Here is a 23845-nt window from a genome sequence, read left to right on the forward strand (position 1 = left end):
GAACACAAATATCATTTTGCACACTTGGTTGTAGGCATGTAAAAATCATATTGTCTTCAATGAGTTGCTTACACACCCTGATGAAGCAGGCTCAGCACAAAGCCCTCAGTTCTTGTGATGTGATACAGCCATTTGCTGATGGCTCCTCTCCAGTCAATACTGATTCTCTGAGAGTTTCTCAACCTCCAGTTTCTAATACAATCACATCAGTCCCACTGTTCAGGTATGGTAGGGAAATCACATCTAGATGTGATTAGATAGAACTTGCAGACATAACCAGTCTTTAAAACATGTTGTTGACACGCTGCCAGCAAGAGATTTGCCCTTGTTCCAGCAGTTTTGAAATTGTTATGTTAGCTGGACCTCTGCAGGTGACAAAGAAGGTAGCAGGAGCAAGTTCCTAAGAGAAGGAGCTATCATGAACCTGCAGTGCATACAGATTTATGCCATATTAACTCTGCTATCAGTCCACATCAGTCCATTACCACTCCACAAAAGCTTCAGCTTCAATGAATAAAACCACAGTGAATCACACTAATAAAATCTGGCAACAAATGCACATGTAACAATAACCTGTGTATAAATAAGTTTCTTCTGCAAATCACATCATGGGCATAGACAAAAGTGGAGATAAGATGGGAGCAGTCCACAGATTTCCTCATTATATCCACAGGTTATTTAATAACTAAAAGAAGTTATTAAAAAAAAGTTCACCATAGTTTTCCAGGTAAAGCTTGTATGTGATGTGAAATCACATCCTGTGCAAGCTCATTGAAAAGGTTTAAAAGTTAATTTTTTTAAACTGTAAATGCCACTTTATCAGTTCACAAGACTGTTTACTGGGGAAGAAAGACACCATGTGGAAGTTTTACCCAATATTTGGCCTCTACATAATACAAATGACTGATTTGTTTTAAATTTTCTCACTAAGGAAAGCACTATAAAATACATAATCTCATATCATTCCTAGAGAATTCTAAAGGCCAGCAAAAACTTTGATTTATACCCCGTTGTCTAGTTTTTTTGGTCTGTTTAAAATGGTTTAGGCAACATGTTTTCCAATTTCCTCATGGCAAATGCTCCACAGCCACAAAGGCAGTAGACTCCAACTGTGCTCAGTCTGGAAGAGCAGCTCTGGCCCAGCACCTGAGCCAGCTCCGCCTAAGCTGCAGCCGCACTTGTGGATTTCCAGAGACTATCTGGACCAGTGACACTATAAAGACTGGAAGTTGCTGCTCTTCCTAGCCTTTTCTTCACCCCTCGCTCCCGCTGGAGTGGCTCCTCAGAGGAGGCGGCAGGGACCGAGGCGCTGGTCGCTGCTCAGGGCCTGTGTCCCACGGACGGGGCGCTGGGGGTCACCTGCGGCCCGAGCCCCGGGGCACCAACACAATGCATCGGCCACAACGCCACCGCCACGGGACGAGGGCGGCCGCCAGCCAGCACGGGAGCAGCCGCGGCCCCAGCCTAGCGGAAGAATCCCCGGGGCCGCCCGCCGCCGCCTCTCCCACCGCTTCCCCGGGCCTCAGCTTCGTCCCTGCTCCCGACTGCAGCTGCTCCCCGGCCGCCGCTCTCCTCTCCCGCTGTCCCGGTATCCGTGTCCCCGTGTCCCCGTGTCGCTGTCCCCGCCCCCGCCCCGGCCGTTGGCGGTTTGAACGGCGCGCGCGCACCCGCCCCGCCCCGCGCGCGCGCGCCATGACAGCGGCAGCGCCCCGGGCCGCGGCTATCGCCCGGGAGGGGCGGCCAGGACGCTGTCATGCAGGACCCTACCCCGGAACGCGCCGAGGAGAGCTGGGCGGCGGCCTCGGCGGAGGGCGGCGGGGCGTTCTGTCTGCCGAGGGTGTTTGAGGAGGTGCAAGGCTCCTCGCAGCTGAGCGCGGCGCCCGCGGAGCCACCGGCCGTGACGGTGGTGGCGGTGGAGCGGTACCTGGCGCAGGCGCCGCCCGCCGCTCCCCCCCGGTACTGGTACGACGTGACGCTCGCGGACGGCGCGCGCCGGCACCGCTGCCACCTCGCGCCGCGCCTCAACGGACTCGTTCAGCGCGCGCGCCTGCGGGCGGGCACGCGCCTCCGCCTCACGCGCTGCTCGTACCGCTACGACGAGAAGCGCCTGAACCGCGGCTTCCTCTGCCTGGAGGGGCTGGAGCGGGCGGGGGGCACCGCCACCGCCGCCGCGGCCACCCCGCCCGACGGGCAGCGCCCGCTCCAGCCGCTCCGCGGGGATAATAGGCACTACCTGCCGCTCTGGAACAACGAGGATCCCTATGGAGACGTGTGGGTGCCGGACAGGCCCCCGGTGCAGGTGGACGTGGACGGTGAGCCCGGAGGACGCGGCTGTAGGGGTGCGGAGGGACGCCCTGAGGCGTCCCGAGGCTCACAGAGGGAGGGGGCGGTGCCGTTGTTTGCCTTTTGTTGGGCGGCGGGAGCACAAGTCCTATGAGGGGAGGCTGAGGGAACTGGGGGGCTCAGGCTGGAGGAGGCTCGGGGGTCCTTTTCGCTTTCTACCATCACCTGACGGGAGGGTGTAGCCAGTTGGGTGGGGCTCGGGCTCTCTTCTCCCAGGCAACCAGCGGCAGTGCAAGGGCACATAGTTTTAAGTGAAGGTTTAGCTTGCACATTAGGAAGAATTCCTTCTCAGAAAGGATGATTGGGCATTGGAACGGGCTGCTCACGGTGGTGATGAAGTTACCCTGGAGGTGTTGAACACAAGACTGGCTGTGGTACTTGGTGCCACGGCCTGGTTGACAGGGTGGTGTTTGGTCATAGATTGGACTCGATGATTTTAGGCGTCTTTTCCTACCTAACTGATTCTGTTAGCTGTTCTTGTGCAGCTGGGCTGAGCACCCTGGTATCCTCTAGCTCTGTTTGGCTTCACTGGCAATGTGCCACCTGTGTCACAGTTCAGCTGCTCCTGTAGGAAAAACCTCTTCCCTGGGAGGATGGTGAGGCCCTGGCACAGGTTGCCCAGAGTTGCCAGCTTGTAGATGCTCTGTCCCTGGGAGTATTGAAGACCAGCGTGGATGGGGCTCTGAGCAACCTGGCCTGGTGGAGCATGTCCCTCCCGTGGCAGAGTGTTGGAACAAGATGACCCCTTTGAAAACCCAACCCGTTCTGTGATTCTTTGTTGCTTTGAGTTTTTTAAACTGTATGAAACATTGGCTGAAAATATGTAGCTGTGGTGCTTGTGCCCAGTTGTCTGAGGTGTCAAAAACCCTGGGTGCAGTAGTAGTCTCTTGGCTGGTCTGTTGAGCAGGATGCTCACACCTAAAAGCTGCCACCCGAAATGTGGTCGGTGTTGAGGGGCTCAGGCCATTCCATGAATTCCTGGGGTATAGCAAGACTTCTGCACAAGTGTGATGCCCTTGTAGGCTGACGCCTGTGGTGTTTGTAAAAGCCCTTCTGCTCATCTGACAACACTTCTGAGTCATTTAAAATGTGTCATTGTTCTCAATTTAAAAAAAGAAAGCAAAACTAGCTGCATGCAGATAGTTCATAACATAATTTATTGGTGAATGGTATCAGCAAATGACCCTTTCTAAATATTAGAAACATTAATACATGTCACATCCTTGCACTTTATGTTCATGTTTATGTTCATTCAAACTTACATGTTCAATCATGAGTGCTCTTTTTTGGTCTTTTCCCGTCCTTTTAACCTTAGTCTCCAAACTGACTAATCTTGGTCACCTGGAAATGACTTGGAGAAGCAGAGTGCATTTCCATCCACTTCTTGTGAGAATCCTGCACAAATCTAGATTAAGGTACTATGGAAAACCAGAGAAAAAAATGGATATGCCTTATCAGGTAAAGAGGGATAAATACATAGGTTAACACTCAAACAAATTGCTGTAGTATATTTGAAAATAATTTTTCCCATATAGTAAGCAGATAAAGTTATTTTATAGCTATTTTATATGGAAAATGCTGCCTTTACAAAAATATTGAGCACTCTAGAGCAGGAAATGCTGAATTTTGTGATCATACATGTACAAACTTTAGTCGATGTGTTTCAGTTACTGAAGTTCATTTCAGCTGTTTGTGAAGAAAAAGATACTTTGAGGTGTTAGTATTTTAATAGCTTGGCATTTCTGGTCTCAATGCTTTGAAAGCTGGAGTTAGTATGTCCTGTCAAAAAAATAAAATATATTTAAATTATTTCTAGGCCCTGATTCTCTCATCTGGTGACTTTCAGATAGATTATTTTACTGTAAAATTCTTAATGATTTTTCTAATATATTTAACTTGTGATATTTTTGTGTTGAACTTCTTAGAAAAGTAGACTGGAGGTGTGGTGGGTTAGTTTAAAAATTTTTTTTTACTGCTGAGTGATCTGCTCAGTTTCAAATTCAGCACTTGCCCAGTTTAAAAACTGGGGATTTTTTTAAGCTCTAATATTCAGTACAAGTTCTGAAACATCCTCTATATTCATTTGTAACAGAAAAATTGTTTGAGTCAAGTACCTGGTGCATGATCCAAAATAAATACATACCAGAATGATAATAAATAAGATTACTGTATATTGTCTCTTTTTTCTTCAGGCTTACTTTGAAGTTGCTGATGGCTCAGGCATGATGTCAATGGTTTTGTGGAATTCACTGTGTCCTGAATGGTATCACAGTATGAAGGTTGGCACAGTGCTCCTCCTTGCCAAGTATGCCATCAAAACCAGTTACCCGTTTAAAACACATCCCACCCCGGGGGATTCACAGATGAAGAGATTTGCTACAATTGGTTAAGTATTGCAGAAACCTATTTCGAATCAATGAAATACAGCTTTGCAAAGTAGTTCTCCATAGAAATAAAATAGAAAGCGGTCCATTGATGAGACTAATTGATAAGGTGTAAATCCTTTACTAGTGCCTCGGAAAGATGTCTGAGCATCCAGTTTCTTGCTGTTCCCTGTTGATATTGAATAATGTCTACAAAGTTTACTGCTACAATTAGTTAAAACCTTTATTTAAAAAATAAAGAAATAAAAAAAGAATCCCTGGTATGGGGGACTGAGATTATAAAGATAGGCCTCTGGTAATGAATTTTCATCGGATTCTACTTCCTGCTTTATAATACACATATCACTTGTACACTGCTCACACCTTTTTCCAGGTCATTGAAGGACATTATCACCTCATCTGACTTTAGATTTTAGTGTATACTGTCAAGCCCATAGTATCTGCACAGCTCCACAGAATAAGAAGTTGCATTTTTCATTGTTGCATCAAAATTCAAAAGTTGCATCAAAATTCAAAAGTTGCATCAAAGTGTTGAAAGAGCATCACCATGGGAGTGTGTGTATGAAGACTGTTCCTAGGCCAAGAAAAAGCTTTTTCTTACTTTCCAGTTGTTTAGTGTGGCAGATACTCAAAGGAGCTATACTACAAAAATAGAAGTCCTGCAATATAACAGTAATGGCCTCTTCAAACTGGGTTTGATCAACTTTGGGTTGGCACAGGTTACCCAGAGTTGCTCCTCCTTCACTCTATATGAACTCTTTCCCATTTTGTGCTTTTTTGACTTAGAATGAAATGACAGGCAACATTCAAATTAATTCTTGAAACAATATGCATGTTGGTGAAGGGTGATGTATGTATAACTTACTAACAATGATAGTTTCCTAATGGAGTTGCTACAGTGCACAAAAATAAGCAATGTTTTCACTGCCAGAAGCAATATTTTCCCTGACTGATAAATATTTGCATTAAAACCAGATCTCACTGTCTGAAGCATTTGTGATGACTTGGCAGGAGATAGAAATGTTTAGCCAGGAATGGAAGTTTGTGAGGGAAAGTGATGACAATTACAAGCCAACCCTGAAAACAATTACAATTATCACAAAACCTTTCTATGCAAAGAAGACAGAATAACATATGCCATCTGAGGTGACTTTCTCTATGGGTAATAACCTCTGCATTTTCATGGCCTTAATCACTCTGCACATCTGATTTCTGACAAGTGTAATTGGGGTAGAAGTTTGAACAGAGAGATCAAAATGGCCAATTCAGCTACTGGGCTGTAAAGAGTAATAGATGTGTAATGGAAAAACTAAAGTCATTCCATTGGAAAGTGCCACAGTGCACAGATAAGCTGCAGAAACTGTAAATCTTTGGTTCATACAAAAGTATATACAGAACCCCAGTTCTTTGCACAAAGCTGAGAATTTTGTCTTAATATGAATTCACATAACCCCATGATCCATGGATGGGTGGTATATGTTTCATAGGAAGAGAGTCACAAGAGAACAGAATATCCAAAAAAAATTAGAGCACTTGTAACATGGATTTTGTGCAACTTCCATTGCGGGAGCATTGGGCTTTTTTTTGTTTAGATGAAGTGAAGTTAATTACCTCACTAAGTATCTCTGTATATGCCCAATGTGGGGCAATATTTCAGGTTTCAATTACACTGAATCACTTAAGTAACAATTACTTTTTTCTTTATTTTTTTTTTCAATTTGTAATTTCATGGAATCCCAACTTTCCAGTGTGTTCTTAGAACCATTCAACTGCAAATATTGTACAATCTATCTGAAGAGTTATCAAGTCCCCAGTGTTAAAGGGTTTCCAAGTTAAGAGCCCTGCAAGGTGCTACGCTTCAGGCACATCCCTGGACTTCTGTGGAGAGAGCTCTGCATTGCTGGCCCCTGTTTGCAGCTGCAGCATTGTGGGACTTGCTGAGAGGTGTCATTTCACAATCTGAAACCTTTGCAACTTAGTGCTAATGTCATGAATTCCACTGCCAGGCAGTGTGCACATTTCAGTTTCACACATCACTGAATTTGTGTGGTGCTGATGACAGCCTGGACTCACCTCAGCTCCTGACTCATCTCCTGACTCAGACCTGAGTGTATGACTTTTGTCTAATCTCAAAATAATGAAACAATTGAGAGATAGTTTTGATGCATGGGAAAGTTTTGTTTCAGGAATTTTCTCAGCAATACTGTCCTAAAATACCATATGCAAAACTACAATTGTCCTTCAAATACATTTCTAGAAAGCAGAAGCCTAGTGAATATTCCTAACTAGAGGGTCTTACTTGAAATAGAACACTTTCCTAATGTTGCACTTCGCGGCTGAGGCACCAGATATAATTATGTAAACAGTTGTATTCATTATTTATATCTACTTAATTACTTTTCTGGATGCATTATTTGAATAATCCCTTACTCAAAACCAAGAAACTTCATCAGAATCTGTGTTTTATATACCAGCAAGATTTGTCATGAGATCATAGAGTGCTGCCTTGTATATTCTAGAAGCTGAAGCCCTTCTTCCTGTATTTTTTAATCTGGTTGAAGAACACTTTGCTTGCCCCAGTGTTCCACCATGTTTATAATTTAGCATCTAAACAGTCTGATTAATAAATTAAAATTTTCAGGTGCTATAGAATAGGCATGAGAAGACCTTTGTTTTCCTCCATGGCCATGGTATATTTGTATCCTATTAATAATTACCTGAACTGGCATCAAATATGGAAATTCTCTTGGGCTAGTTTTGTTTTACTTTGATGTCTGCACATCAGTTTCAGACCTTACCCACATTTGACAACAAAGCTAGCGTAAAAATACTTTGTATCTAATCAGTATGGTTGGATTTGTTCCTGTTAAAATACTGTCTGGATTGGACTAGTTGGCTCATGTAAACAGTTGGAAAGTTTAACATTACTCAGATGATAAAATTGGTTTGTTGTATGTGAATTCCTTATTTTATATTGATGAAAACCTGAACTCAGATAAACTAATAATTTCACAAAGTTGAAATATTTAAGAAACTTCTAATGTTTTTTTAATGGGTTATTGTTAATTTTGTATTTTTTATTATTATAACAACAGTGATGATGATATAATTTGTATTCATGTCATAAATGTCACTTATTTTCCTTTCTTTGTCAGAAATTAGCCTTAATGTTCGAGATCCTCCTACTGAAATAAGTATTATTCCAGAAGAAATGGTTAAGCCAGAGTGGGGATTACCTGAAGTTAAATATAGGTTTATCACAAGGTAAAACAGAATTTTGTTGGTTATCAAGCTGGACTTTAAACTGCACTACTTTACAGTGAATGTTAATTGGAAATGGTTTTTGCAAAGTTTCTGAGAAAGCTTACCCAGCTTTCTTCTACTTTGGTTTTAGGTCAGAACTGGATGACTTACCGCACAATCATTCCTGTGACGTTATTGGTCTTGTGACATTTGTAGGAAGGGCTGAGCGAGCCAGAAAAAGAGGTTTTTCTATAAATATGACTTTCAGAATTTATCTAATAGTTTCTAAGTTTCTAAGTAAATGCTTATATATTTTTCTTAATATTTGTTTATATAGAACACAGTGAAGACTTCTGGCTGTATCGCTGGGCACATGCCATTGATGGGACCTCAGACCAACCATTCATACTGGAATTGTTTGCAACTTCTCAGCCAGATGTGTTTGAGCGTATTCATCCAAGTATTCAGCTCTATTATACTTACTAATAATTATTTACAATGTTTTTCTGGTTCATTGTCAATTTCTAATCCTGAGATTAGTTGCCATTGAATAAAAAAATGCCACGATTATCTCCCCAAGCAGAATATAGTTGATCAGAAATTAAAATTTAGGTATAAAAAATAGTTTCAATATTTGAAACCCTTACAAATTGCAGTCTGTCAGTTAGATGGACAGCTGGGCCTGGGGCTCCTCTGAAATCCTTCATTTCAGATGTTTCTGTTAAGCACCCGGGCAACATCTCTTGCATCAGAGGCAATTAATGGCAGCAGCTGGTCAAATCTCTTGCTCCTCTTGACCTGTAAATACCTGTTTTTTTATAGACAGGAATAATTTAAGAGGATTGAATGAAGATAGAGGTGAAAGTGGAAAAGCTTCATTTCTTTGAACCAGTGTTTTTTGCCCAAACAGCAATCATCACCCAGCTGTGTTATCACACATGAGCTAAGACTAATACATTTCAAACTAGGGAATCCTTAATGAAGGATTTTAAAAGAGCTGTAAATATTTTTTCTCTCCTTCTTTCTCTTTTCCTCCAAGCACTGATCCTTTTTTTAACACTGCTTGGTGTTGATATGCATTTTTTATATCATTTTATGCAGCACCAGCTGCACAGTCCTGCTAAGATTATGGCTGCATTCATCTTGAGTGTTCTGGGATAGTGGGAGAGAATGACATTCCAGTGTTTAACTGAGATACTAACAAAAGAGTGAGTTTGAGCTCTGCTTAGAAGTTTTACAGTAGCTTGCAATAATTTCTCTTGATTTTATACTTCTTATCCTTAAGAAACACATCCATCTAATACCAATATTTGTACTATCTGTTTCAATGATATCCTCATGTTTTAGTTGTAATATCTATGCTGAAATTAAATTGAAGATTTAATTGCATGTCCATATGGTAATTTATAATGGAGACTCAAAACATACATAAAGCATTTGTGGGGTCAAGAACTAAATTGTCTTGTTTAGAGTACTTAAAATTAATCCAGTCTAAAACAGTCTTTCCATTCTAAAATCAATGAACTGTCAGGAAAAAAAAATGAAGGGTTTTTTGGTTTGTTTTTTTTTTTCTGCAGTGACATACTTGGTGTGTACACAGATGAGAGTGATCCAGGGCCTCACTGAGAATCCTTCCAGGACAGTTTACCTTACAACTTCAAATGAAAGTCAAATATTCATTACAGGTAACTTAAACTAGTTCTAGTTTTATTTCTATTTCTTTGGAAAGGGCATTTTCATTTTACAGGAAAATAATCAGTGCGGACTATGAGGTAATAATGAAACATCACTGCAGAAGAGAAGAAGGCAAATAGGATTCTTGTGAGGCATTAAAATGGGTTAATCTTGTGAAAAGTATTTCTAGGTTAAGACATACATTTTACTAATTCTTTCAGGCTGTTAATCTTTTGATAGGGTAGCAATGGTGATTACCATTTACTTAAAACATTAAAAAACACTTGAAGCTTTCCTATTCTAGGAGCTCTTTTGCTAGTTGTTTTGTTTTTTTCTGTTATTTAATGTTTGACTTTCAGTGTCAAATGCAAGTGTAGTCAAGGAATTCAAGGTACTCATTTTATGAAACACTCTTGACGAAAAATAAAAGACTCTTTTATACTCTCTAGTCAAGATTTTCTTAATTTGTTTTTTTCTAGGTAGTGTTCAGGAAAGTTTCAAAATGGCAACAAATTTCAGTAACCTACTTTGGTTTTGATACCTGATTATTTTTGTGTTAAAAGGGTGGCACAAGGGCCAGCCATACACCAAGGATGCCAAAGTGAAAAGCTTCATTCAGTGGATGAAATCGCAAAGTGAAGCTGATCAAATAAAGAAAACTGTCATCGGTGGCTATTACCCTTTTCCACGACCTCCTGATAGCTTTCTGAAATATTGTAAAAACAATGAAGGTATTATATGTCAAATATCTGTAAGATTTATGGCCTTTTTCAGTCACTCTTAATCCAAAAAAAACTCCTTTTCATGACTAAATGTTTAATGGGCTAAATCCTCACCTTACAGAAACTACCACACCATTAGCTGCAGGAGAATTGTAGAAGCTGACGTGAGCTACACATATACCCAGCAGTTTTACTCCGAATATTCTGCTAAATCAAATTTTAAATAGTTATTCTGAAGGGTACATTGAACTGGAAATTTCACCTGAAACAGAAATTGTGGTGTCTGGTAATGAATACTAACAGATGCTTATGAGCTATAAAAGTTTATTGTTTTAATTATTTTCTATGTGATGTGGATAACCAAAAGATTTAGAATTCTTTAAAAGCATAACTTTAAATCAATTTAATATTTAGTAAAAAAAAAAAAAATCTTCTTTTTAGTCTTGTGTTCAGAGATTTTGGTATTATATTTCTCTAAAACATGATTCTGGAAATTTCTTTTTTGCAGTTGAGTCAGTTTTGAAACCCATAGGTGAAATAGGGAAGGAGATTGAAGACCTGCACTACAGAGAACACAAGCGAATTGCTGTTCAGGGAATAATCAGTGCCATAAGATACAAAAGCTGTAAGGATGCAGCTGAAGAAGCCCCAGGAGGGGAACTTGTCCAGGTGTGTGAGAGTTAATGCCAAAGCAGCTATGATTGTCATTCGAATGGAGAATTTTGCATTTGAGTTCGGAACCTAGTTACATTGTCTCTTAATCTGATTTTTGAGAGCAAAATTTTGAAAAGCAAAGATTCAGTGCTTCTCTGAAAGTATATTGGCAATCCTCTGTAAAACTTGTGTTTAAAAGTTACTGGTTTGACTGATAACCTGATGTAAATTGGTGTGTGGGAGAGTCAACTACTGCAACATGCTCACTTGTCACTTTCTAGACAGAATTTACCTTACTAATGTGATTAGAAGATAATTTCTGCTAGATGTAAGGTCACTGTCAGAAATTTGCAGGTTTTTGAGTTGGAAGAAATAGCTTTAAGTGCATTGAAAGTCTTAAATAATTAACTTTTGTTGCAGAAGGATACTTCTCTGTCTCTTGGAAGTTCTTCTGTGTCCAAAGAAGACTGTGTTGACAAGGGAAAAAATGAAGAAGTTAAGTCCTTTCTGGGGCCACCCTGTACTCCTGAGGAGCATCAGCACCAAGCTCGGCTGTCAAAGGGGAGTTCAGTCAAGAGAAAGACAAAACGCAGATTCAGAAGGGATGCAGAACAGTAAGCTCTCTTCATAAATATGTGGTGGTTCTTCTAAAAAGTGTTTTCAGAAATTAGGTTGGAGCCTGGGCTGTAGAAAATACTTAAGAAGGTTTTAAAAGCATATATAGTTGAATCTTTAAAATGTAGCTATGTACTTTTCCTAGGCTCAGGTGAAGACAATTATACTGTTCATGCTAATGAAGGATTAATTAAAGTAGGCTTGCATTGCTCTCTTCTGATTAATATTTATACTACTTTGTTGTTAAGCTCACAGATTTGAAATAAAAGTAGTTAGTACTTGAACCAAATGTAGTTTACTGACATAGCTCTGGAGCATACAGTTACAGTGGTGTGAGGAAATCAGATTTCTTGACTGAAAATGCAGAATCAGGTATACCTGTTCCTTAATTTCAAGCACCTTATTTTTGATTTCTGGGTAATGGGATGTACTGCATGTACCTGTAACTTGCTGTCAAGAAAGGAAAGTAGATGGTGGTCATGTGCTAACCTAAGGGTTCAAAATGTAATTTTTCTGATACAACTGTGTTAGATCCAGGAGTAAAGTAACTGTTTGCATAAGATTGCCCTTTGTTGCAACACATGTAAAATCTATTACACCCCTACTCACTGTTGAGAGTCTGGTGTATACATTGACAGATGGAAGTTTCAAAAGTCAGGGCAGTCACATCTGGTTTTTTTGCAGTGGATTTCTCATACTATAAAGGGTATATTTTTCTTCTTTTCACATCCCTAAGTCATAATGTGTGAAGAGAGTGGATATTTAGAATGGATATTTAGAATATTTTGAGGGGAAATGAAATAAAATATAATTAGGATTTAAATAAAATTTAATATTAATAAAGCCTCAGTAAATAGAAGTTCTGTCTTGGCAGTGTTATAGCAAACTTAGTGGATTCTATTCTATATGAAAACTTCCAGCATTTGAATGTCTTAGTTTAGTTCTGCCTGAAAGAAAAACATCAAACTCCCTTGCTTTGTGAATTTCCATTTAAATAGATACTGAAAAATAATGGTGAATTTCCTACTTTAAGGGGAGGTACTTCTGTTAGTCCTGGATCATCTTACTCCTATTTTACGCGGACTGTAAGAAGAAAACTTGGGTAAGTCATGTGAAATGAATTGTGTTGAATAATTGCAATAATCAAGCAAAAATACTCTGAGTAAAAATTTTACAGATCAGGATTCTCTAAGGAGGTAAAATGAAGGAGCAGATCTGGGTAGAGTTTCGTGTTTTCTATTCACTCATCTGCACCAACTCTAAATATATCTGAATCATAATTTTGAGTGTGTTATTAAACATTACATTTCTACTACTACTGCTAAGGGAATATATAATGAGAAGTTCATCATGGTAGTTAATGGATTTTCTGGTGGTGGCTGAGCTATACATTTTTCTTGATGCTACAGAGGTGTAAGTGTAGTTGCCCTGGAAAGCCACTCCCCTGGCTCCTTTCACTCCCCAACACTCAGTTATTATATAACTCAGTTTGGATCCAGAGAAGGTGGGTTTTTTCTGAAGTCAAGATAAGAATTTCAAATCCAGAGCCCTGTCAAGTCTGCAACCTAGTGAAATAACTACAAAAGGGAAATTAATAAAACGGAATGAGTGCTTTTATTTGTTAACCAGGGGCTACAAGCTACTTTCCTTTGTGCATGTTGTTTAAGGGCCATAAATTCTTGTCACTTGTTCCAGACAGAAAATGAGCAGCTTGAAAGTTTGAACTCCTTGGTGTCAGTAATTTAAGATGTTTGCATATTTTGGCAGTGATCTGGATTTGTGTCATCACTACATATACGGCTCAGTTGCCTTTTTGGCTTACTTTTAGCATCTCTTCCTTTCCCCCCTAAATCCAAGGATCATGGTGCCAGGAATAGGGCAACGGTGGTAATGAGGGAGCTGATCAAAGTTGTTGACCATTCTGCCAGTATTGCCTCCCTACAAGTGTGCCTATTTTCTTGAAACACATTTATTGGAAGCTAATTTGCAACAGCTTTTTCTTTGGGATAAATGAGGCTGTTTTGAACGCACATGTCTGTTGTTTCCTAGTCCTTTTGGTAGAAACTGCATTTCTAGGAGAAATGGTTACCTGACTTGGCAGCTGGTTCGTTAAGAGTCACCTGGCTTTATGGTCACAGTTCTGCAGGTGGTGCAGGAGTTTGCAGAGACTTGTGGAACAAATCCATAGGAAAATCAAGGTTTTCCTTAACTGTAAGGAATCCTGTTTTCTTTTGCTTGCTGAGAAATGTTCCGCTTTTTCCAGGGTGGGGTGGGAGGAGAGAAAGAAATTTTCTCCCCATTTCTTATAGGTGAAGCCAGAAGTTAAGGCATGTTTACTTTGTTCTCTGCTTTTCTCAATCTGCTACTCTCCTCGCTACCTGTGTGTCCACTCTATGCCATTAGTGCTAGAACCCCAGCTAAAGGAGGAGAAAGTCTCTGTTGGATTATGGAAAGCTGTTTCACTCTATAAAATTAAAAGGTAACTCATGTATTTCTGTAACTAACTATAGAATTGTGCTGAATTCTCCAAATTGCCAAAGGAAAATAGAAAGTTTGCTGGCATACTTTAAAATTGCATTGTTTTCTATTCCTTAGATGTAGCAGAATGTCAGCTCTCACTGAAATACTTTAATATGTTCATGAAATAACAACAGTAGTTTTAACGAACTTCACATATTTCACAGAATATTCTGGGTTGGAAGGGGCCCACAAGAATCATAGAGTCCAGTAGTAGAGATTGTTTTAAAATACATATTCTAACTTAAAATATTCTGCATCAAGTTTTTTGTATGTTATTTTCAGTACATGTTTGCATTTTTGGGTTTTTTAAGCAGTAAGAGCTTATTTTGAGGCTTTTAATTGACAGCTACAGTTCCTGCATTTCTGAGGTAGCTTACCTGATTTTTAAGGGTTTCAGAAAAAACAAAGAAACTGGGTAATTTAGTATTATTGTTGATATTTACATCCTTGCTAGTAAAGACCGTCCACATAATGGTACTTCAAAGCATTTAATGTACTCGAAAGTAATTTAATTTATAGAGAATGAAGTGATTGTGATGAGGAAAGATCAGGAATTTCAGAAAGGATTATTTTTATGTGGAAGTAAAAAAAGCACAGTCGTTTTCTTGGAATTTTAATCTTTGTAAATTTGGCATGTAACCATGGAATTGCTGAGCTACATGCTCCCACTCCATACTGCTTGAAATGAACTTGTTTGCATGCTTCTATCCTTGCAGTTTCACTTTTGTATTTTTTTGTCACGTGGACCCTTTTGTCCTTTTCCCTTCCCATGGATGTGACAGCTAGAGAATGGGGACTCTATAATATAGGGAAATTCATCTTGAGGTTTGTATGACCGAAAGTTTCACAGCACATGATGTTTCCTTCACAACCCTTTTTCACATAAATCAGAATTTGTCAGGGAGAAATTAGTAGATACCGAAAATCAGTTTGTGTAGACATGTCTAGTTATCATAAAAGGCTGTTTGGTCTCTCTGTTACTTGCTGTGGTAGATGTGTTTACCACAATGGTGACAGAAAAGTTAGTTAATTTCAAACCATTCTATAAAATAAGTTTTACCAATTTTATCAGTTGAGTGGTATGTTTTGTTGTGTTGTTTTGAGGCACTTTACTTCCTTGCATTGTTTGGGCATATTTGTGAGTCATAATTATTTTTTTTCTTAATTTCATTTATCACATTTAGTCCCAGTGCTTAGAAAATAGGTGTGAAGCATGGGACATGCTTATTTTCCCAAGAGTTTCTGAAAATACTGATATGCTATATATTTTGATTGATGTTATTTTCAATGACAACACTTTAAAGTAAAATTATTTGCAAGTTGAATATCAATATATCTGAAAATAATGGAGAAAGGCTTTTTTGCAAATGGGCATCTGTGAAAAAGGGAGGCCTGCAGAGTGCAAGCTGGAAACAGCAAATCTGGCAGGGCCCAAGTTCTCCAAAAGCTGGCATGCATAAAATAGGCTGTGGGTGTTTTGGTGTAGAGCAGCAGGAGCACAGTGCTGTAAGTGGAAGGATTTGGGTGGCCTCAGGTGCATTGCAGACATAGTGGTTCTCAAGGAAGCACGTGGCCTGTGTGTAGAGACAAGTAGTTCCCTTACAAGCTTGGCTCAAGTCAGGCTGTTCACACACCTGGCACAAAACAGGCCTGGAGGAATAATGTGTTGGGCAGGTAGAAATTATTCCAGCTACAGATCTGTGAAAGAAGTGGGGGAAAATCGTGACAAGTGTTTTTCATATTCTCCTGAGGCTCTGCTTGCTTTCAGTCAGAGCCCATTCACTCCCAAAACTAGACAATTTAAAAATAAACACTTTCCATGATATCCACTTGTCAGCAGTATGACTTGGTTTAGTCCTGTGCCTTAATGAGGAGAGAAGTTGGCGTATATCTAACTTGACACATTGGTTTCTGAGCAAGCCTTTCTTAACATTGCTGGGGTTTCATTTTTTGACAGGTCCAAAGCTCAAAAGTAAAAATTAATTTTAAAAAATTAATTGCACAGGTTGTACTGCTTAAGCGAGGATTCTTTTGTGCCTAGATTTGGACACTACAAGCAGATCACTTCAGTGATGATATAGGCATGATGGGAGTGCATTTTGTAAAATATACTTTCATACTCAACACACAGAGTATTTTCTTTTTATCTTTCCACTACATACTATTTTAAATATTTTCCATTTGTTATGAAATGTTGACATGAAATTTTCAAGATACACCCTAGTATAAAATAGAAAAAAATATTTAAAAACCTGCAAATCTTTATGAAATACAGTATGGTCCACTAAACAGCATCAAATCTTTGATTCCTTTTTTACTGTGTCAGTATCTTGTAGTTATTATTGACTACTTTGATAGTCTAGAATTTTAATGGTACCTTAACAAAGTCTTACCTGTTGCAGTTGTTTGTGATGCAAGATAATCAAGATAGTCCTTTCCCTAAGTTTTTTCAAACATCACGGTGAGTTTTATTCTAATAAGAGGAACGGATCAAAGAAGAAGGGAATAAATGGGGCTAAGAGCTTACATTACCATGTTTGCTTGCAGAGTACCTCTTATGTTGTCCTCCTGCATAATCTCATAGGTAATTTATTAGGGATTGATAAAGAATAGTTTCTTACCATTAATTCAAAACTTTCTGGTTAAAAAAATAAAGTCTTTACAAATATCTAGTTTGGTTGGTTGAACTGATCATTACAACAGGACAGTATGTCCACAGGAAAATAGAGATTTGGCATTTCTGTCATTTTGGATTCCGGAGTGGTGACATGGCTCTATTCATGCTGTGTTTCTGGGTGCTGAAGGGGATGATAGGACAGTGCAGCCGCATGCTGAGCACCAGATTTTGCCATCGAGTCACCTGTTGGTCACCTGTGGTGTTTGGCTGTGTCACACGTGGTATTTCCGCCAGCTGCCGGCAGAGGGCAGCAGACACCGGGCTGTGAGTGTAAAACCCTTCCTCATCCGTTTCCCAAAGCCAGGAATCAGGCAGGGCTGATTACTGAGCGCAGGGGATCTCGTTGTGTCGAGCTGTATGAAACTCTCACAATAAGGAATCAGCTCATTCACTTGAGCTCCTATAATTTATCACTAGAATCTTTCTTTTGCTGCAAGGAGTTTGAGGTTAATTAGGTTTATGATAAATAACTGTATATATATTTGTACACACACTATAACTTTCTTTTTATAGCTTAGATGAATATCAACATGGACATTCTGTGCAAGATAAAAATGGACAGGCTGTGTCAGACAGTTTGCAATGCTCCACAGGTATGTTGCAAATAGTTATTATATTAACCTTAGGACGTTTCAGACTACTTTTCTTCAGAAAGAAGATATCAAAACAAAGATATCTTTATAATCTCTGTTAAGACAGTTCCTCTGTATATCTGGCTGCATCAGCCTCTGGGGAACCACTGTAGCAATGTATCATCAATGTCATTCTACTCGGTGTTCCCTGCTGTGTCCAGGGAAGGCTGAAAGGACAGCATTGGATTGTTTCCCATTATGGACAGTAAATTTTCAGTGTATCTTTATACAAGTTTTAAGTTAGTTTAGTATCTCAGAAGCTCTTAATGGCGTAAGACCTCACATTTTCTCTTGTCCCTTTTAATTTCTGCCACGTCTTCATAATTGAAATGTTCTAATGAAAATTATTTCTTACTTAACAGAGGAGTGATACAATTATATAAGCATACAAGCAACTAAATGTTTTCTGTGCTTATAATAGATCAAGAAGAAGTGAGTAATATACCTGAAACTGAAGAGACTGGAAGAACTTGTGATTCCTGGCAGAGTGACCTGTGGGCACAAGTGAAAGACAAGTTAATGAATTATTTTCATCACAGCAAAATCTTCCCAGAAAGTATCCCATGTAAATTTGATTATGTGCACAAAGACTTACTTATGCAACAATACAACCTTCATGCATCAGTGCACCGGCCAATAGAAGCCAGGACAGATAAAAATGAGTTTAAAAGTGCTAATGGCCTTGGGTATTATGAAGTGACAGTTCTGGGTAAGTAGCTTGCCTTGTAAAAAAAGTTAAGCAAGAGCAGTGTAAGTTCATCAGAAACTGAATGGATTTCTCTAAAAGAATCAGTTGATTCTGAGTATTTCCTGAGGTTTGAAAAATTATTGACATTTTAGATTTTTGTCAGAGTCCTCATTTAGGGTAATTTTTATTCTCAGTAAACATACCTTTCAATGAAATGCCTGAATATCTTGTTTCTAGTATCAATTTTCTTACCATTTCAGTTTTTCGTATAGTCTTACAAGTGTTATTTGAAGAATATGTGTAGTTCTTAAACAATTGATTATTTCAGTCAGGTCTTGTTCACTATTTCAACCTGATGTTATCAGGCAAATTATTTAATTGCATTTGTCAGCTGACTTGCTGCTAGAGAGGTGTTTATCAGAAACAAATTAGTGTTCATAAAAGGAAAAAGACAACTATAAATACTTCTTTTCAGCACTATTCTCATTGAGTTGTTTTTTTCATACTGTTGCTCCTAATGTGCCTTCTTACCATGGCAGAAAATGAAAGGCTGTATTTTAGCCATGCTCATTAACTGCTCCATGCTGCTTCTGGTTAACATAAAGTGTCAAGTGATTGATTTTTATTTATTAAAATATAAATACGCAAGTTGATGTGTATCTGTTTTCTAGCTTTATTGAGGGTTATTAAGTTTGATTTTGTTTTCCCATTAAAAGGAGACAGAAATTGCTCATGTTAAGTTCTCATCATTTAAAAGTTTTCATTATCTGCTAAGGGACATTTGCAGAGAAGCTGTTTGAACATTTGGAGTCATTAGAATCCTGATGCAATACAATATTGAAGATGAAAGTAGCACTGCATTGCACACTTTACTGGTTGTAAAGCTAATTTCTCTGCCTTTGCAGATAAAGCTAAAAGGAGAATGAAATGGGTTCCAAGATTTAATGTTTTCTGAACTATCAGCATTGTTAGACTTAAACCATAGTATTTCATAACATATCAATTTGAATGTGTTTGTGTATAATCCTATATAGAAACACATTTTTAAACATTAAATATTAAACAGTGGACAAAGAAAATGTAAATAAAAACCAGTGCAGTTTTGTTCAAAAAAAAAGAGAAGTGGTGCACAGAGTTGCTGATGGGGTGGATATTAAGTTTTCTGCTAATATAAAATACTTTTCTTCGACAGGTATAAACCATGACATAGCAATAGATGTTGCTTTTCTTCCTCTGTTTTGCCCTGACAATCCCCACTTATTTCAACTAGAAGACATTCAGAATGATACATTATTGTCCTGTATGAGTTGTATCTCTGCATGCCAGCAGAAGGCCACCAGCAGTGAGAGGCTTTGTGACACATTTCCTCTTTCAGGTGAGGCTGCCTTTCACTGATGTTACTCATTTATCATTTCTTGGTTTATCTTTCGGTGCAAGAGTTAATCCTCTTTAGAAATTTCTGGTGTAGGTCAGACACTGTTCACGTCTTCAGTCAAAGAGATGTGAATTCTATTTCACCACTTTTAGTAAATTGCTGTAATACTGAGCTTTCAAGGCAGTTTTTGCTGGAGCTAGTCTCATCCTCTGGAGACAGTATTTTAATATCCAAATTGCAAACTCGTATCCAATTCTGATGTCATTTCTAGTGGTGGAATTTACGAATAAAATTTTTCACTGAAGGAAGGTTGAATATATGCACATTACTGTACAGAAAACCTTATCAGTTCTGTACACCTTTTTATTGTGTACAGAGTATACAGCAAATACCTTTTAAAACCACCTTTCCTTAACTTCTAGATGAACTTGTAAAAGCAGCGAAGGAGCTTGATGGCAAGCATGTTATCTGCATCTTGGACATCTGTCACTTGGGGGATGATAACGTGGAAGTCTTTCTGAGCAAAATCTACAATACAGTGGACTCAGGTGTGCTGGATCCAGTGTAATTTAATTTTCAAATGTATATTGTTCAAAAAGAGGGTAATAAAATTGCTGTAACTTGAATATACCCTCTACACATTGCACTTTTCTAGAACTAGCAGACACAAATACAAAATCATGACTCTTAGGGCAGTTGTAAGTGTCATCCATGTAACTGGGAAGGACAATTGTTACCTTTATTTTTCAGTCTTGAAATAGATTAGACAATGTCTTGGTCACTGATGTTCAAGAAGGATGAATGGGTAGTACAGTGAGCTGATCATTTGACAGGATACCAAGGAGTAAAAGTGATTGTCAGCTGTCTTTCTTTGCCTGTGCACAAACATATGTATGGAAATTTATATATCTGGGTGAGAACTGAGAAGACAGGCAAACTTTCCTAATATTTAAGGCAGTGTTTGCAGAAGAATTAATGGACTGTGATAAAAATTTAAGCTGGAAATTAGAATAATCTTGAGGTTTGTTCTGTAATGATCTTTCTAAGTGAATGTTGCCAGAGGCAGCCCTTTAGACTTGAAATTTATTGTAAAAGGGATTAAATACCATGGTGCCTTAGTACCATGATCCAGGAAACCACTTTCAGTTCTCCTCACCTGAGCAAGATCAGGTGCTATGTTTTTGTATGTCTGCTTTTGTACATGGAGTGTAAGGTAGTGAGTATAGCATCCAAACCTTTTTAATGGATTTTATTTGTTAATAAGAGTAATGAAATATTTTTTTAAAGATTTTTTTATTGGAACTTGCTTCTAGGGAGCAATTTTTCACTTGCAAAAATTGCAAAAGCAGAAAAAATGTCTTTAAGACATATTAGTTGTGGCAGGATATACAGTTTGCCACATCATTTCTAGGTGTGTTCTGAGTACATGAAGGAGTTCAGCAACTCTGAGAAGCTGCTACTTCCACAAGAGGAAAAGAATGGAAAATTCTGTCAACTTTTTGCCTGCACTAAGGAACAACTGGCTCCTGCCGGTCCAGAATCAAGTAGCGCGTTTTTCTCCCATGTTAAACAGCCTCAAATCACTTAAAGAATTGGATTCTTACTAAATTATTTTCAAGCAGGAGCTCATTGCAATTTGACTACTTGTCGATTTGAAATGCTGCTCTCAATTAAATTCTTTGAGAAGAAAGAATTACAGAGACTTGCCAGGTAAATTGTACCATTATTGACCAAAGCCCGCAGAGTTAATTTATAGGAACAGATATATTCTTAGGCACATTTTAGCAGCCTGTTGGTAATTGGAGATTACCTCTTTCAACTAGTAGCTCACTTGTCTGCCCTGGGGGCAGTGGACTTTGCCCCTGAGTACTTAAAAGTCTGTGCCCTCTCTTCAGTTAAATGTAATTTGACTGAGAAATGTAATTGATTCTGTTACATACAAGTTCACAGGCAACTTCAGATAAAAGGTAATGGAATTAATAAAATTATTGTGTCTTTCTAGTGTAGTTTACAGTTTAAAAATATATTAATTTAACTTAAATTGTACTGGGACTAAAAGTCAACTAAATGTGACTGAATTGTATCTATTTGTTATGAATTGGAAGTATTAATTCTGGAGCAATGTTTGTCAACTCACACCTTTCAGAGTACCCACAGAAGGCAAAATGAAAAGATATCAACCCAAGAAGAACAGGGTGTTGCTTGCAGTGTTATTTGTGTGATTGTGCTGCTTGTGGGTATGTGAAGGTGAGATGCCATTGCTCTGGTGCAAGAATCACACAGCACTGTGTTCCAAACTGAGCCATGCTGACTGTGTCAGCCAATGTTTTTATTTACATATACTTCAGATCGAAGTCTAATTTTAATGAAACAGTTCTTTCTTAAGGCAATTTTTTAAAGAATTATCTTTGTACAAAAGGACTGATGTGATCTGATATTATCACAGAGCCACAGTGGTGAGATGGTCTTACCACCTCCCTCCATCCCATGCCATAGAAACGCTGCCAAAAGCTGTTTGTGGCGTCGCACTGCTTAGTACACTTTAAGCATAAAACATTAATCATTTCATCCTAGATGTTAGGACTTCCTAACTCTAAAATAAATGTCAGAATGATGTGGAATATAGATAATATCTTTAAAATGTTAAAGGATATAATTTGATTTTACTGGAGTGTTTGAAATTTTTCATGGCAGAAGCTGGGAAGGAGAGATAATTACTCTTGCAGAATGGGGTGCCACAAGCACAGGCTTTTTGTGTGCAGCTGGTGAATATCCAATGACTGTAGTAGACTTGGAATTTTACTCTGGATCCATCTGTAAAGTCACCATCCTGCTCAACTTAATATGTGGAGTTCAGTGGCTGAAGTGCTGCTGTGTCTATCATTCTGCCTGTCTCCCTCCTCCCTGCCAATCCAGCGCTGTCAGACTGGAGCAGAGATCTTCTCTGCAAAGAAACCACTTGCTATTTTACTTCATTTGGTGTTTATTAGCACAAGTGTAAAACCAGTGTATTTTTGATCTTGAGTCTGTCACAACATGTTAGTTTTCCTGTGTTATGCTAAGATAGAGAGTCATTACTCTGGCAAAATATCATAGGGATCAACTTCCTTGCTGCTGTGTATTGCTACTGCTGAGGATAAAATACTATCAGAGCACATTTGTTTACTGTGCAACGTGTACCTAACTAAAGAACTGTACTCTAAAACCTTACATGTGCATGTTTCTGTATTTTCAGCATTAATTTCAAAGAATGGGAGAAGGTAGAACATATGTAGTTAGTGGTATTTTTGAGTGTATAAAAGTAGCTAAGTCATAGATCATAAAGATAATATTAATTTTGAATTAATGTGATATAGAAGTTGTGTGACACTGAAAGTGAGTGAATATAAATAAATGAATTAATATATATAAACATCTTGGATTGTTTCTTTCCATTTATTTCCTTTTTACTACTTGTAAGTTGTCTTGATTTTCCAAGAATCTTCTCCATACTCATGTTTAGTCTTTTCAAGAAACTTTAAAGGAGAATTAGGCCAAACTTCTGTCAACATCTGTGCCACCAATTGCAGCTTCTCTTGGCTTTCACCACAGTGTGCAGCATGAGTTTTGAGGAAAAAGGGGGTGTGTTTGTCCCTTCTTCCCCCCAGAACTGGGGCTGAACCCCAGGCTGGGCAGATCAGGATAGTAGCCAATTCCTTGGCTGCTTGTCAGCTGAACGGGCTGGGAATGCCACAGCTGTGTGTGCTCTGGACATGCTCCATCACAGCCCTTCCTGGGAACCTGCAGGAAGGGAAAGAGCTTGGACAAGATCTGCTCTGCACTGGTGACAAAGCTCTCAGCTGCTTCCCAACTCAGGCTGAGTGTTATATTTCCTCAAGAGGATGGAACTCTGTACAGCAGCTGAATAAGCTCTGAGCTCTGCAAACTACACCTCTGTCACCCAAGAAGAGACATCTGCTAAAGCCAGTGTTACTGACATCCATAAATCCTCATGGACTACCCAGCTGCTGTGTCTGTTCACAGCTCTGGAAGTTGTGTGAACGAAATGAACACTACAAAACTTATGGGCATCAAGAGGAGTTTCTGTACGGCTTTGGCACTTGTATGAGCACAACAGCAGCCTGAACCCTCTGGTAGTGAACTATTTAGGAGTGACTGTGCCACCTTGAGAGCTCTCTTGACAGGGGAAGGCTGCATGTTGGAAAGGGGTTGAGGAGCAGCCAGCAGGGCTCTGCCTCCCTACGCTCCTACCAGGCACCTGACCTGTGTCAGGTAGAGAAATGAGGCCAAAGGAAGAGTCTGGCTTGGCAGGCAGTTA

General features: G+C 39.1%; 1 protein-coding gene across 2 annotated transcripts; it reads left to right on the plus strand.

The window, feature by feature from the left end:
- Window positions 1–1721: 1721 nt before the first annotated feature.
- Window positions 1722–22901, plus strand: RADX (RPA1 related single stranded DNA binding protein, X-linked). 2 transcript variants are annotated; one of them, XM_058848027.1, is made up of 15 exons: window positions 1722–2312; window positions 3659–3801; window positions 4536–4728; window positions 7883–7991; window positions 8122–8213; window positions 8308–8430; window positions 9548–9655; window positions 10208–10375; window positions 10875–11035; window positions 11441–11634; window positions 12669–12737; window positions 17346–17425; window positions 17886–18173; window positions 19345–19527; window positions 19950–22901. In XM_058848027.1, exons 1-15 carry the CDS (start codon window positions 1754–1756, stop codon window positions 20093–20095), a joined length of 2616 nt encoding a protein of 871 aa, XP_058704010.1. In that variant the 5' UTR covers window positions 1722–1753; the 3' UTR covers window positions 20096–22901. The 2 variants fall into 2 exon arrangements, with proteins under 2 accessions (XP_058704010.1, XP_058704011.1); XM_058848028.1 differs by having other exon boundaries at window positions 11444–11634.
- The last annotated feature ends 944 nt before the right edge of the window (window positions 22902–23845 follow it).

Source organism: Poecile atricapillus, chromosome 12, assembly GCF_030490865.1.
Source record: "Poecile atricapillus isolate bPoeAtr1 chromosome 12, bPoeAtr1.hap1, whole genome shotgun sequence".
Classification (NCBI taxonomy): domain Eukaryota; kingdom Metazoa; phylum Chordata; class Aves; order Passeriformes; family Paridae; genus Poecile; species Poecile atricapillus.

What these genes read in the sequence shown, in the direction of transcription:
- RADX (XM_058848027.1), top strand. Translation starts at nt 1,754, where the DNA reads ATGCAGGACCCTACCCCGGAACGCGCCGAGGAGAGCTGGGCGGCGGCC. An exon ending in AAATGGATATGCCTTATCAG is followed by an intron (nt 3,802 to 4,535) that starts GTAAAGAGGGAT and finishes TTTTTTCTTCAG; the next exon opens with GCTTACTTTGAAGTTGCTGA. An exon ending in AAATATAGGTTTATCACAAG is followed by an intron (nt 7,992 to 8,121) that starts GTAAAACAGAAT and finishes CTTTGGTTTTAG; the next exon opens with GTCAGAACTGGATGACTTAC.